This window comes from Pecten maximus, chromosome 7 (assembly GCF_902652985.1).
Source record: "Pecten maximus chromosome 7, xPecMax1.1, whole genome shotgun sequence".
NCBI lineage: Eukaryota > Metazoa > Mollusca > Bivalvia > Pectinida > Pectinidae > Pecten > Pecten maximus.
Genome location: NC_047021.1, coordinates 5,631,231 through 5,645,732, shown reverse-complemented (window position 1 = coordinate 5,645,732; position 14,502 = coordinate 5,631,231). Strand labels below are relative to the sequence as shown.

Sequence of the window (14,502 nt, the reverse complement as noted above, 5' to 3'; positions counted from 1 at the left end):
CTTAAGGGCACATACACTGTGATACCCATGGGGTTACAGGCACATACACTGTGATACCCCTGGGCTTACGGGCACATACACTGTGATACCCCTGGGCTTACGGGCACATACACTGTGATACCCCCGGCCTTAAGGGCACATACACTGTGATACCCCATGGGGTTACGGGCACATACACTGCGATACCCCTTGGGTTTCGGGCACATACACTGATACCCCTGGGGTTACGGGCACATACACTGTGATACCCCTGGGGTTACGGGCACATACACTGTGATACCCTAGGCTTACGGGCACATACACTGTGATACCCCTGGGGTTACGGGTACATACGCTGTGATACCCCTGGGGTTACGGGTACATACGCTGTGATACCCCTGGGGTTACGGGCACATACGCTGTGATACCCCTGGGGTTACGGGCACATACACTGCGATACCCCTGGGGTTACGGGCACATACACTGATACCCCTGGGGTTACGGGCACATACACTGTGATACCCCTGGGGTTACGGGTACATACGCTGTGATACCCCTGGGGTTACGGGTACATACGCTGTGATACCCCTGGGCTTACGGGTACATACACTGTGATACCCCTGGGCTTACGGGCACATACACTGTGATACCCCTGGGGTTACGGGTACATACGCTGTGATACCCCTGGGGTTACGGGTACATACGCTGTGATACCCGTGGGGTTACGGGTACATACGCTGTGATACCCCTGGGGTTACAGGTACATACGCTGTGATACCCCTGGGGTTACGGGTACATACGCTGTGATACCCCTGGGGTTACGGGTACATACGCTGTGATACCCCTGGGGTTACGGGCACATGCACTGTGATACCCCTGGGGTTACGGGTACATACGCTGTGATACCCCTGGGGTTACGGGTACATACGCTGTGATACTCCTGGGGTTACGGGTACATACGCTGTGATACCCCTGGGGTTACGGACACATACGCTGTGATACCCCTGGGGTTACGGGCACATACACTATGATACCCCTGGGGTTACGGGCACATACACTGTGATACCCCTGGGGTTACGGGCACATACGCTGTGATACCCCTGGGGTTACGGGTACATACGCTGTGATACCCCTGGGGTTACGGACACATACACTGTGATACCTCTGGGGTTACGGGCACATACACTGTGATACCCCTGGGATTACGGGTACATAGACTGTGATACCCCTGGAGTTACGGGTACATACGCTGGGATACCCCTGGGGTTACGGGTACATAGACTGTGATACCCCTGGAGTTACGGGTACATACGCTGTGATACCCCTGGGGTTACGGGTACATACGCTGTGATACCCCTGGGGTTACAGATTCAGATTCTTTTTTTTTCATATTCAGATTCTTTTTATTACCTTGTGTTACATGACACATTGGAGAGTAGACATCTACAATAATACAATAGTACAGATAGTGATGGACAATCATACCATTATATTATATCAACCAACAATTTACATATATATCTTTACAAAGAAGAACACATTACATGGTATATCATTAAATAATAGCACAATTTACTTAGATGATGTCATTCATATTAAATGATGATAACAGTGTTTATACACTGTTACTTCAACATTCATTACATTGACCACTATATTTTCATTTCAGAAAAAAAAATGCATAAGAATTCTTCATACATATCCTCGATATAAACCTCAGGATAAAATCTATAGGAACACTGACACATTTATTAAGTATAAATAATATACATATATCATAAATGCATAATAAAGTAATACAGTATACAATATGTTTCATTGATAATACAAGCATGATATGATAGTACATGTACTATAGAAATAGTAAATAGTGCCGCTGCCTACTTTAATTATATACATATACGATTTTACATATTTATTCATATTTGCTTTATAAGGGCCACTGGTTTGTAGACAGGAAGTACAGTGATATATACTTGATATCATATAATTATACAATCTCAACCATTCGACATGTCTTTTAAACTGATATACAATTTAAATGAAAGTACAGCTCTGATGTGTTTGTATCAACCTATCTTAAGGCAAAATTATATATAATTATTTCGGCGCTTAAAACAAAAAGATATATATTTTCCTAACTTATTTAATTCTCCAATATTCAGGGTATTTAACAGAAGGATCAACTTAAAAACACTGGGACGTCTGTAATAATATGGCTTAATGTACTTTTGCCTTAAATCAGTATAACAATTGCACCTTAGAAGAAAATGAAATTCATCCTCAATGTCATTAGAATTGCATACTTCACATATCCTATGATCTCTAGGACGGTTTCTATACCGTCCTTGTTCAATATTTAAATTGTGTGAACTTAGTCTAATACGTGCTATATTCTTTTTGTAAGAACTACTAATAGGTCTGGTTAAATATAATTGTAGTGTAAAATTATCAATAAGATGTATGTATGTATAAAAAAAACCTTTGGAATTGATTGTATGTTTGATAGAAAATCTTAACGATCAACGTCGTAAAATATATTTTCAATAATTTTATAAGCCTTCCTTATAATTGCTTGTTATTTCATTCCAAAGATAAGTTAATCCAAATTTATCTAATTCGGCTCGTAAGTTTAAAATCCAACTGTCATTTGATCTTATTCTTTCCTCATAGCATTTTCTTAAAATACAATTATCTGAATTCCGCAGTTTCAACAGTAATTAATTATGCGAAGTTTTCTGTATGTTGACAATGGTAATCTTCCGAGTTCACAATATACTGAATTATTACAGGTATTTTTTACATAAAATAATGTGTATCTTTTCAATATCTAAGGCTTTATGGAAACCCCATACCTCGGCACTGTAACTAAGTATGCTATTTACATGTGTCCAACACAGAACATTGTGTATTAATGTTAAAATCATGATTTTTGAAATTATTATAAATAGCATAATATGCTTTATTGCCTTTTTCAGCCACATGCTTTTGGGTAACATAAAAGTTACCATTATAACTGAAAAGCATCCCTAAACAATTAAATTGGTCTACAATTTGTAATTCAGTTTCATTTCAAAAGCACTTTGTGTAATTTCTAATATTTCCGCCGTTTCTAAAGACCATTATTTTCGTCTTGTCAATGTTCAAGTTAAAACTATAATTAGTGTTATAAGACTTGAGAGCATCTAAGACTTGTTGCAAATTCTCTACGATCACATACACTGTGAAATTCCAGGGGTTACGACCGCATACGCCGGTGATGCTTCAGCTGTTACGATCACATTGTCGAAAAACAAAGCGCCTGGCGTGATGCATGAAGTATGAAAAGGGCACCTTCTAGTGAGCATTTAGTTCCGATACCAGGCAGTAGTACATATTGATAACCCACACTTCTCATCAGACCGAAGTCCTCATATTAGCCATGTGCTTGCTTTTTACACTATTGATAAAGCTTTTTGGTCAATTCATATTACATACATAGCTGATCTAATTCATATTACATACATAGCTGATCTAATTCATATTTCATACATAGCTGATCTAATTCATATTTCATACATAGCTGATCTAATTCATATTTCCTTCCATATGAGAACGATAAAACATGTCATTTTGTATATTGGAGAGCCTATTGGGGTTTTCCTCAATATTTTTATATTTCATTTCATTTCAACAAATTTTATTAACATGATGTTAATATCAATTGGATCCAAAGGCTCGATAGTCCGAAGGCCCGATAGTCCGTAATAGGTAAATATACTAATACACGTTTTGCAGTAATGTTTATATTTAGTTTTTTATTAGCATTACTCAAATTTTTACTAAATATGTTTTAACCCTATTGTGAAAAATCAGATATTAAAGATAAAGACAAATTCAAAATCAAATGGTTCAAAAGAAACTTTCACAGATAAAGATTTGGAGCGAAAAAATCAACAGAAATAAACAGAATAAAAAGCATGCGTGGCATGCGCAGAAAGAGTTCTTGGCGCGTGAACACAAACATTTTGAGCTTTTTACAGTTCTCGGACTTGATACATACCTAACAGACTATCGTGAATCAGAAACTGAAAGAAAATGTGTATTTATAAAAGTATACGGGGAATTCCCAAAAATAATAACTGTGTCTGCCGGCCAAGTTTCTCTGAAAATTAGTCCCTCAATATGCAACGGCGGGTTTTACAGCCCATACAAAATGGCGGAACACCGAAAGCGTTTAGACCTGGGAAAACGCAGACAAATTCTGCCAAAAGTGAGTGGAATCGACAAAACCCGAGTATTTCCTTAGAAAAGGAAATGATTCGTTGGAACTTAGCGAGAAAAGAAAAGGGAATAGACTCGAATTCCGATTTTGCCGGACGTCTATTGGAGTGCTGATTAGCTTTTGAACATTGTCAACTTCACCGGTCTAAAATTTTATCGATGTTTTGTATGCATATTGCTACATTTTAAAATTGAGTATTTAAATGTTAACCATGTTTGTTTATTCCGTTCAGTTACCTTGGTATTATGTGAATATTATGTTAATATGTTTAAATAAAAGCATCATTAGGCAAAGGTCACGTATGTTCGACATGTAAACAACGACCATGTATGTAGTTTATGTTCAGCACACGTTGTTATAGCCTCGTTCTCGGTTCCGTGACAAATCTCGCGATGAATATAAATTCGGAGAGCGTGAGTGAGCATCTTGAATTGCCACTAATACATGTGTGCAACTAGAATTTAAGGATCATTCACAGCATCAAAAAAAATGGCCCTATAACTGACCAAAAGACTCAAAGATTATGAAAGATCTACTAATCCCCACGCTTTTTAGTTTAAACAATATTTTATTCAGTGGAAACATCAATAAGCATATAATACATATAATGTTTTGTTTTGTTTGTTAGTTTGTTTTTGTTATTTGTTTTGTTTTTTGTTTTGTTTTTTGTTTATATTGAATGGGAAACCATTCATACATGTACATGTATAAAACCATTTATCCACATTACAATATTACATATTTTCGGACTATCGGACCTTCGGACTATTGGGCCTTATGACCAATGGGCCTTCGGACTATCGAGTCTTTGGACTGTTGTGCCTTTGGACTATAAGGCATTCGGAATATAAGTTTGTCACCACGTGCTCTACCCTATGTAACACGTATCCTCCTACACCAAGTAACCTCAATTTCATACCGTCAAATCGTGGAATGTTGGATTCGAATGTTAGGAATGTTAATGGATATTAGGTAGTTGTACTGTACATGACAAGTTGCAAAATGTACATGTACGCATTATGCAATATTGAGTAGTTGTACTGTACATGACAAGTTGCAAAATGTACATGTACGCATTATGCAATATTGAGTAGTTGTACTGTACATGACAAGTTGCAAAATGTACATGTACGTATTATGCAATATTGAGTAGTTGTACTGTACATGACAAGTTGTAAAATGTACATGTACACAAATCAATTACTTTGTAGTTGTTATTGGCGGCCGCTGTCGGCCATCGTAGATTGGCCCACCCTGGTCTCGTCGTTACACATTGAGACCTACGCCTCCTACCGCATATCTTACAGATCAACTGCTCATGAAAAATAATGAAAGGCAAAGTTTGGACGCTTAAAACGAAGTTTGATGGAAAAGTGGAAAAGTCTAATTTCGAGGTTGTTGAGGAGGAGGTCTCTGACACCCTCAAAGATGGTGGTATGACCGATTTAATTTTATATTATTATGTACGGTCACATACGCAATGATACCCGAGGGGTTACGATCACAAACACTGATATCCCAGGGGTTACGACCACGTCCACTGTGATACCCCATGGGTTACGATCACAAACACTGTGATACCCCAGGGGTTACGATCAAATACGCTGTGATACCCCAGGGGTTACGATCAAATACGCTGTGATATCCCAGGGGTTACGATTACACACACTGTGATACCCCAGGGGTTACGGTCACATACACTGTGATACCCCAGGGGTTACGATCACATCCACTATGATACCCCCGGGGTTACGATCACATACACTATGATACCCCAGGGGTTACGATTACGCACACTGTGATACCCCAGGGGTTACGATCACATACACTGTGATACCCCAGGGGTTACGATCACATCCACTATGATACCCCAGGGGTTACGATTACGCACACTGTGATACCCCAGGGGTTACGGTCACATACACTGTGATACCCCAGGGGTTACGGGTACATACGCTGTGATACCCCAGGGGTTACGGGTACATACGCTGTGATACCCCACGGCAACGATCACATACACTGTGATACCCCAGGGGTTACGGGTACATACGCTGTGATACCCCAGGGGTTACGGGTACATACGCTGTGATACCCCACGGCAACGATCACATACACTGTGATACCCCAGGGGTTACGGGTACATACGCTGTGATACCCCAGGGGTTACGGGTACATACGCTGTGATACCCCACGGCAACGATCACATACACTGTGATACCCCAGGGGTTACGATCACATACGCTTTTATACCCCAGGGGTTACGACCACATACACTGTGATACCCCCGGGGTTACGATCACATACACTGTGATACCCCAGGGGTTACGATCACATACACTGTGATACCCCAGGGGTTACGACCACATACACTGTGATACCCCCGGGGTTACGACCACATACACTGTTATACCCCCGGGGTTACGATCACATACACTGTGATACCCCAGGGGTTACGGGTACATACGCTGTGATACCCCCGGGGTTACGATCACATACACTGTGATACCCCTGGGGTTACGGGCACATACACTGTGATACCCCTGGGGTTACGGGCACATACACTGTGATACCCCTGGGGTTACGGGCACATACACTGTGATACCCCTGGGGTTACGGGCACATACACTGTGATACCCCAGGGGTTACGATCACATACACTGTGATACCCCTGGGGTTACGGGCACATACACTGTGATACCCCAGGGGTTACGGGCACATACACTGTGATACCCCAGGGGTTACGATCACATACACTGTGATACCCCAGGGGTAACGATCACATACACTATGATACCCCAGGGGTTACGGTCACATACACTATGATACCCCAGGGGTTACGATCACATACACTGTGATACCCCAGGTGTTACGGTCACATACACTATGATACCCCAGGGGTTACGGTCACATACACTATGATACCCCAGGGGTTACGATCACATACACTATGATACCCCAGGGGTTACGGTCACATACACTATGATACCCCAGGGGTTACGGTCACATACACTATGATACCCCAGGGGTTACGATCACATACACTATGATACCCCCGGGGTAACGATCACATACACTATGATACCCCAGGGGTTACGGTCACATACACTATGATACCCCAGGGGTTACGATCACATACACTATGATACCCCAGGGGTTACGATCACATACGCTGTGATACCCCCGGGGTTACGATCACATACGCTGTGATACCCCCGGGGTTACGATCACATACACTGTGATACCCCCGGGGTTACGATCACATACACTGTGATACCCCTGGGGTTACGGGTACATACACTGTGATACCCCCGGGGTTACGATCACATACACTGTGATAACCTAGAGGTCACAATCACATAAACTCTCTAATTACATACACGATATGTGCTAAAAGCTCAAGAAAAACTTCCGAAGTTACTCAATCGGGACAATGGCAATTGTTGTCGAAAAACCAAGCGGCTTGCACGATGCATAAACGTATAAAAAGGGCACCTTCTAGTGATCATTTTGTTCCGAACCCACGCAATGACGTTTTAAAAATGAGACAGTAATACAGATTGATAACTCACACTTCTCATCAGACCGAAGTCCTCATATTAGCCACGTGCTTGCTTTTTTTTTTACAATATTGATAAACATTTATGTTCAACTCATATTTCATACATAGCTGATCTAATTCATATTTCCTTTCGTATGAGAATGATAAAAAAATGTCTTTTTGTATTTTGGAGAGCCTATTGGGGTTTTCATCAATCTCTTGCTATCGTAGCAATGGTAAGATTTGTTAATCACCGAACCTCCCTTAGCTAACATACTCTATACATCATGATGTCTGACTGGCTTGTAATCGAGAGAGACCATACTATTACACCATGTTTCCATTCGTGGTGTCAATATTCGAGTGTTACAACGAATTGTTACATAACATTGCAACAGTAGACAACATATCCATGCTACAGTGTAATCAAACGTGATTACCCTTATAAGTGGAAATTTATATGTGTAACTAATAAAAAAATATTGAGTAGTTTATCAAGGATAGAAAACTAGCTGTTTAAATATCCTTGGTGACACACGGATAATAAATTTACATACCGTTATCAGTAGGCCGGTTGGCCCACCCTGGTCCCGCCGTTACACTTTGAGACCTGCGCCTCCTACCACATATCTTACAGATCAACTGCTCGTGAAACATGGTGAAAGGCAAAGTTTGGACGCTTAAAACGAAGTTTGATGGAAAAGTGGAAAAGTCTAATTTCGCGCTTGTTGAGGAGGAGGTCTCTGACACCCTCAAAGATGGTGGTATGGCCGATTTTATATTATTATAATAACGTATATGATAGTTTTATATGCATTTACTTTGCAACATGTGACTTTATTTTGACATATGCACCCGTTAGCAGACTTTCAAACACTATTATTTGCCACTGATCATTCGATATATCCACTTTTATACATCAAGTTGTTGTACGCACAAACGTCTCACCTATAATTCAATATGCGGCCAGGGAGATTATACTCATATAGGTAATTTGGTTTGGTTTTTCACGTCATCCGAAGCTTTGACCGACGTTTGTGACATTTCACGTGTAAGTTAATCAAACTAACGATGTCATTTGAATATAGACCGTTTGTGTCTGAAGTGGAATATAGAACAGATATGTACACACACCGTGGTCAGTACAGGAGGTCGAAATCTAATCTAGGTCTACCTAGGCTAACCAAACAATTAAACAGCCAAAGGACAGTAAGTTTACTCACACCGGTCTATATTTCAGAGGTAAATATATAGCTAAGTATAGTTTGTTACGCTGTAGATTCAGCCAATCGTTTTTATGCATTTTCTTCAGATATTTTCTTAAATCTATAATCAATAGAAGGTGATAGTATTATTCTGGAAAAAAACTGGCATTGACATAAGTATAGCTGTCTGAACTGAGGATATCAAGTAAGAATTTCGTTAGTTATATGGTTACTATAATGAATCGTATCTAAAAGAATAAGTATATGAAAATGATGTACTGAAACTGCACCATATTACTGCATTATTCTTTTAACAAACTAATTTTCGATACATGGATATTCGGAGTATCGATATATGTATACGGTTCACGTTGTCTTTCTCTTCTCCACATTCCACTGTTACCGTGTATGTGTATTAGCGGTGAGTATTTGTTCAGTTCGTGTTTCATACGTTATAAGATACTTAGGTTCAAGAAAAAAACTGTTTCCAGTTCTCAATCATTCCTTAATCTAGGAAAGACCAAAGTAATGATGTCACGCTCTCAACAGTTTGTACTGTCACGTTCTCAACAGTTTGTCAATCTAAGTAAGGCCCAAGTAATACTGTCACGTCCTCAACAGTTTGTAAATCTAAGTAAGGCCCAAGTAATACTGTCACGTCTTCAACAGTTTCTTAATATAAGTAAGACCCAAATAATACTGTCACGTCTTCAACAGTTTCTAAATCTACGTAAGGCCCAAGTAATACTGTCACGTCCTCAACAGTTTGTAAATCTAAGTAAGGCCCAAGTAATATTGTCTCGTTCTCAACAGTTTGTAAATCTAAGTAAGGCCCGAGTAATACTGTCACGTCCTCAACAGTTTGTAAATCTAAGTAAGGCCCCAATAATACTGTCACGTTCTCAACAGTTTGTAAATCTAAGTAAGGCCCAAGTAATACTGCCACGTTCTCAACAGTTTGTAAATCTAAGTAAGGCCCAAATTATACTGTCACGTCCTCAACAGTTTGTAAATCTAAGTAAGGCCCAAATTATACTGTCACGTCCTCAACAGTTTGTAAATCTAAGTAAGGCCCAAGTAATACTGCCACGTTCTCAACAGTTTGTAAATCTAAGTAAGGCCCAAATTATACTGTCACGTCCTCAACAGATTGTAAATCTAAGTAAGGCCCAAGTAATATTGTCTCGTCCTCAACAGTTTGTAAATCTAAGTAAGGCCCAAGTTATACTGTCACGTCCTCAACAGTTTGTAAATCTAAGTAAGGCCCGAGTAATATTGTCACGTTCTCAACAGTTTGTAAATCTAAGTAAGGCCCGAGTAATATTGTCACGTTCTCGACAGTTTGTAAATCTAAGTAAGGCCCGAGTTATACTGTCACGTCCTCAACAGTTTGTAAATCTAAGTAAGGCCCGAGTAATATTGTCACATCCTCAACAGTTTGTAAATCTAAGTAAGGCCCAAGTAATACTGTCACGTCCTCAACAGTTTGTAAATCTAAGTAAGGCCCGAGTAATATTGTCACGTCCTCAACAGTTTGTAAATCTAAGTAAGGCCCGAGTTATACTGTCACGTCCTCAACAGTTTGTAAATCTAAGTAAGGCCCGAGTAATATTGTCACGTTCTCGACAGTTTGTAAATCTAAGTAAGGCCCAAGTAATATTGTCACATCCTCAACAGTTTGTAAATCTAAGTAAGGCCCGAGTTATACTGTCACGTTCTCAACAGGTAATCGAGGCAGTGTCACTGAAACCATACTTTATTAAACATACCGACCCTGATGTCGTAGGTTTGCTCCTAACTTAACACATGTTTTGTTTTCCATTTTCAGAATACCTGACCGAAGCGCTTCACTGGACTGTTGATCCGTACATGAGGTAATGTTCAATGGTACATGACGAGTTTGTCATTAGAGGTGCTTCCTAATCCGTTATATCATTTAATAAACAAACATGGAATAGCTCAAGACGAATATAGAGAGAGATCTGCTGGGATTCATGTATAAGTTAATTTCATATGCATTTCCAGATTGAGTCGTTAAATATCAGTTCCACTAATTGAAGCAAACTATTGAGATTATCTAATTGGCTTACGATGAGATATCCTACTTTAAATGCTGCAATTGAAATAAGACTTTGTGTAGCGCCCTCAGTTAAGTGATGTTAACAGTCCCAGTGATGATTGTGCCTTTATTAAAGGAAGAACAGGACCATTCGTTACAGACAAGCCAAACATACTTTAGGTTGTACTTTATCTCCACAGGACGAGCGAGCTTGGACAAGTTGGGCCGGGACAGTGTATGCCAGGAGAACAGATAGCCAAGTAAGAAGGCTCTCAATTTATCAAACTGAGTTAGTTATTCTATAATTGTTATATTTACTATTCGCAGTACAGTGAAGTATTGAATTAAAATTTGTAAAAAAAAAAAAAAATAAATAAATAAAAAATAAAATCACCCCAAATCGTTTGTGATTGAATCTCTGTTCCATTAAAGTCGTTGTGATTCGAATTGAGCCGGAATAACTGCTGTCCTTCTGAAAACCTTTGTATATGGACAATCAATGACTGAGGAAGGACAGAAAGTCGTATCACTCAATCATATAATGTAAAAGTAGCGCCTAACTGGTGTTATATTCGTACACAGGGTGATCGCCAGTAAAAACTCCAACCATCCCGTTGGAAGCATCGTTCGGGTATACGCAGGATGGCGCACCCATACCATTCTTTCAAACGAACCATCTCCGCGAGTTATAAAAATGCCGGAAATGGGTGATCTCCCTTTATCTTTAGCCCTTGGTACCATGGGCATGCCCGGGTAAGTATGTGCCGTATGATGTGTTCATTGACAAATATCTTATCGCTGATTTTATATGTACTTCCATCTTTGTTTTTGCAACCACGAACGAGCTCATTAAATTATATAATGCATATGCTTAGTTTTTTTTATCGTTTAGCGGTTAGTGTCTTAGCTATCGCCCACTACATATGTGACTGATTAAATATCTACACAGCTGTACTGTGAAAAAGAACTTTTACTCATGCAAAATCATTGTTGCCGGGAATGGTGTTCATTTGATATTATATATTTGTACATGTATTTGCATACAAAAGACAACCTATTACGATTGTTTTAGCTCTAAAACATTTCTTTGAGAAGTTTGTCTGTATCTATTTGCTATCCGGTAAGATTCAGCCATTTTGTACAGTATGACGGCTTACTTTGGTTTCCTGGAGATTTGCCAACCGAAGGAAGGGGAAACGGTACTTGTCAATGGCGCCGCTGGGGCAGTGGGCAGTCTGGTCGGACAAATTGCCAAAATAAAAGTAAGGATTAATGATATATTGTGATACCAACATATTCCGTCGCTTACTGGAGTTATAACAGAACAAGAATAAATGAAATTTCTTCTTGTAACGACATCGTGTCGCTCTGTTAAATGAACATCATACATTAATAATATTGCGTTATAGAGTACAACGTTGCAGAATGTTATGTCATAGTTTGAATTGTATTTAACAGGGATGCAAAGTGGTTGGGTGTGCTGGAACTGATGCCAAATGTAAATGGCTGAAGGAGTTAGGTTTTGATGAAGTTTTCAACTACAAGAACGTGGATCTATCCGAGGCGTTGAAGGCGGCCGCTCCGGACGGGTTTGATTGTTTCTTTGATAATGTGAGTGGATGATGCTACTCGATATATGAATTTTGAGGTTTTATCTAAACCTGTCCCGTTCTATCGCGTTTACAGGTGCAAAAATGCACGCTTCCTAAATACTAGTAAGTCGATCTAGATTGATGCCTATTTTAGGGTGATCCAAGGAACTCTCTCAGTCTGTAAGTCATGTGTGACAGGTTGTGATGTCACTATCATAGTTACTTGTTGTGTTTTAGATCGGAGCAGATTTCACGGCTACAGCACTAAAACACATGAAAACATTCGGCCGAGTTTCGATATGCGGACAAATATCTGCTTACAACAACAAGGAACCGCCAAAAGGTAGTAGCTTTGTTTTTATACCATGGCGGACGTTACTATTTGTTTGTTTTCTGTCCTTTCCACATACAGTTCTAAGTAATGGTTGTGTAATGGGTTTTTCAACAGTGAATTTGTTTTGTTACAATGGATATCCTCAAAATGCAACATTCTGGAAATTTTTTGTTTAATAAAAAATTTCAAAAATGCATTTCTTATATTTTTACCGTTAATCAGTTAAACAATTACTTTTATTTGCTACAGTAAAAAAAAACCTCTTTATCTAATTTTGAACATTATGGAAAAGAAGACCCTCAATTCCCTCTCCCTGCATCTTCAAAGAAGGAGATATTTTTCAAATAATTTGCAATCATCACTTACAGACTGTTTATCTTACGGATATTACAATACTTTTTCTCAAATTTTGTTTGCTAGCCATTTGCTTTAAACGTTCTAAGTGTAACAGATCTTTTTGAGGGCAGTGTAAGTATCAGTGGTGTATCTATGACCCATATATATAAACGTAGCCGGGATTTTTTGTATTCGCATAAAATATCTCGATTCAAGGAGTAGTAGCCCGGATACCCATAGCTGTACAATTATTATAATGTTTCCTTATAGATAATCAATAAACCACGGCTCGGATGTTTATCTAGATTATTGTGGAATTGTATGGTTGGTCATACGTCTGTATTCTGGAACATCTTGAAGTAAATCTATCATTATTTGTCTCTGTTTTGTTATATCCTAGGTGACTACCCATTTATGTTTATCCTCGGTAAACAGTTGAAGATTGAGGGATTTATCGTGATGAGATGGCTTCAAAGATGGGCAGAGGGAGAAAAAGCCATGGCACAGTGGATCAAAGAGGTTCATTCTTTATATTAAAGATAATAATATACAGATTAAACGTTATCATAACATTACCCTATTACATCAATTAAACTTGGAACAATGTGTGTTAAGAAGTATAATTCGTGTAGCGCCTACACAAGAAAAGTTGTATATTCTGTTTTGTCTTACTCTTTTGACAATTAATGACTAACACAAACAAATAAACATAATTAACTTTTTTTTCAGGGGAAAATCAAGTACAAAGAAACAATATACAAAGGTATCGAGAAGATGCCCGAGGCCTTTACGGGACTGTTTGATGGAGCCAACACCGGGAAAGCAATTATTTCTGCTTAATTCGAATAACCTCGACCTTAACGGAACAGAACTAAAATCTCAAGTCTTGGATAAAACCTGATAAGTTGGAACAACATATACAAAATACAATTGTATAATATTCCTTCACATTTACAAGATGTTAGAATAAATCAATCGAAACAGGATTTGTTTTTTGTGGTCGCTTTAAACTCCTTAGTTGATGTATCACTATGTCTGACCAAGTAACTGTCTGTATACTAAACACCTGAATTTGTAAGCAGATATGTCAATAATGGGGCTCTCAGCTACACGACACCCAGGAATGGCTTAAGGTTTTTCTGCCAACAGTAGTACGCCAGGATGAGTTAAATGATCTCCCAGCGTGAAATAAACC

The 14,502-nt window shown here is 39.2% G+C and overlaps 1 protein-coding gene across 1 annotated transcript; it reads left to right on the top strand.

Moving 5' to 3' along the window:
• The first annotated feature begins 8,366 nt into the window (after positions 1-8,366).
• LOC117331417 (prostaglandin reductase 1-like) lies at positions 8,367-14,291 on the top strand. The gene is made up of 9 exons (XM_033890121.1): positions 8,367-8,545; positions 10,815-10,860; positions 11,246-11,305; positions 11,628-11,798; positions 12,190-12,307; positions 12,504-12,656; positions 12,875-12,980; positions 13,708-13,826; positions 14,037-14,291. The coding sequence occupies exons 1-9, from the start codon at positions 8,437-8,439 to the stop codon at positions 14,145-14,147; spliced, it is 993 nt and encodes a 330-aa protein (XP_033746012.1). The 5' UTR covers positions 8,367-8,436; the 3' UTR covers positions 14,148-14,291.
• The last annotated feature ends 211 nt before the right edge of the window (positions 14,292-14,502 follow it).

What these genes read in the sequence shown, in the direction of transcription:
- LOC117331417 (XM_033890121.1), top strand. Translation starts at nt 8,437, where the DNA reads ATGGTGAAAGGCAAAGTTTGGACGCTTAAAACGAAGTTTGATGGAAAA. An exon ending in TGACACCCTCAAAGATGGTG is followed by an intron (nt 8,546 to 10,814) that starts GTATGGCCGATT and finishes TTCCATTTTCAG; the next exon opens with AATACCTGACCGAAGCGCTT. An exon ending in GACAAATTGCCAAAATAAAA is followed by an intron (nt 12,308 to 12,503) that starts GTAAGGATTAAT and finishes TGTATTTAACAG; the next exon opens with GGATGCAAAGTGGTTGGGTG.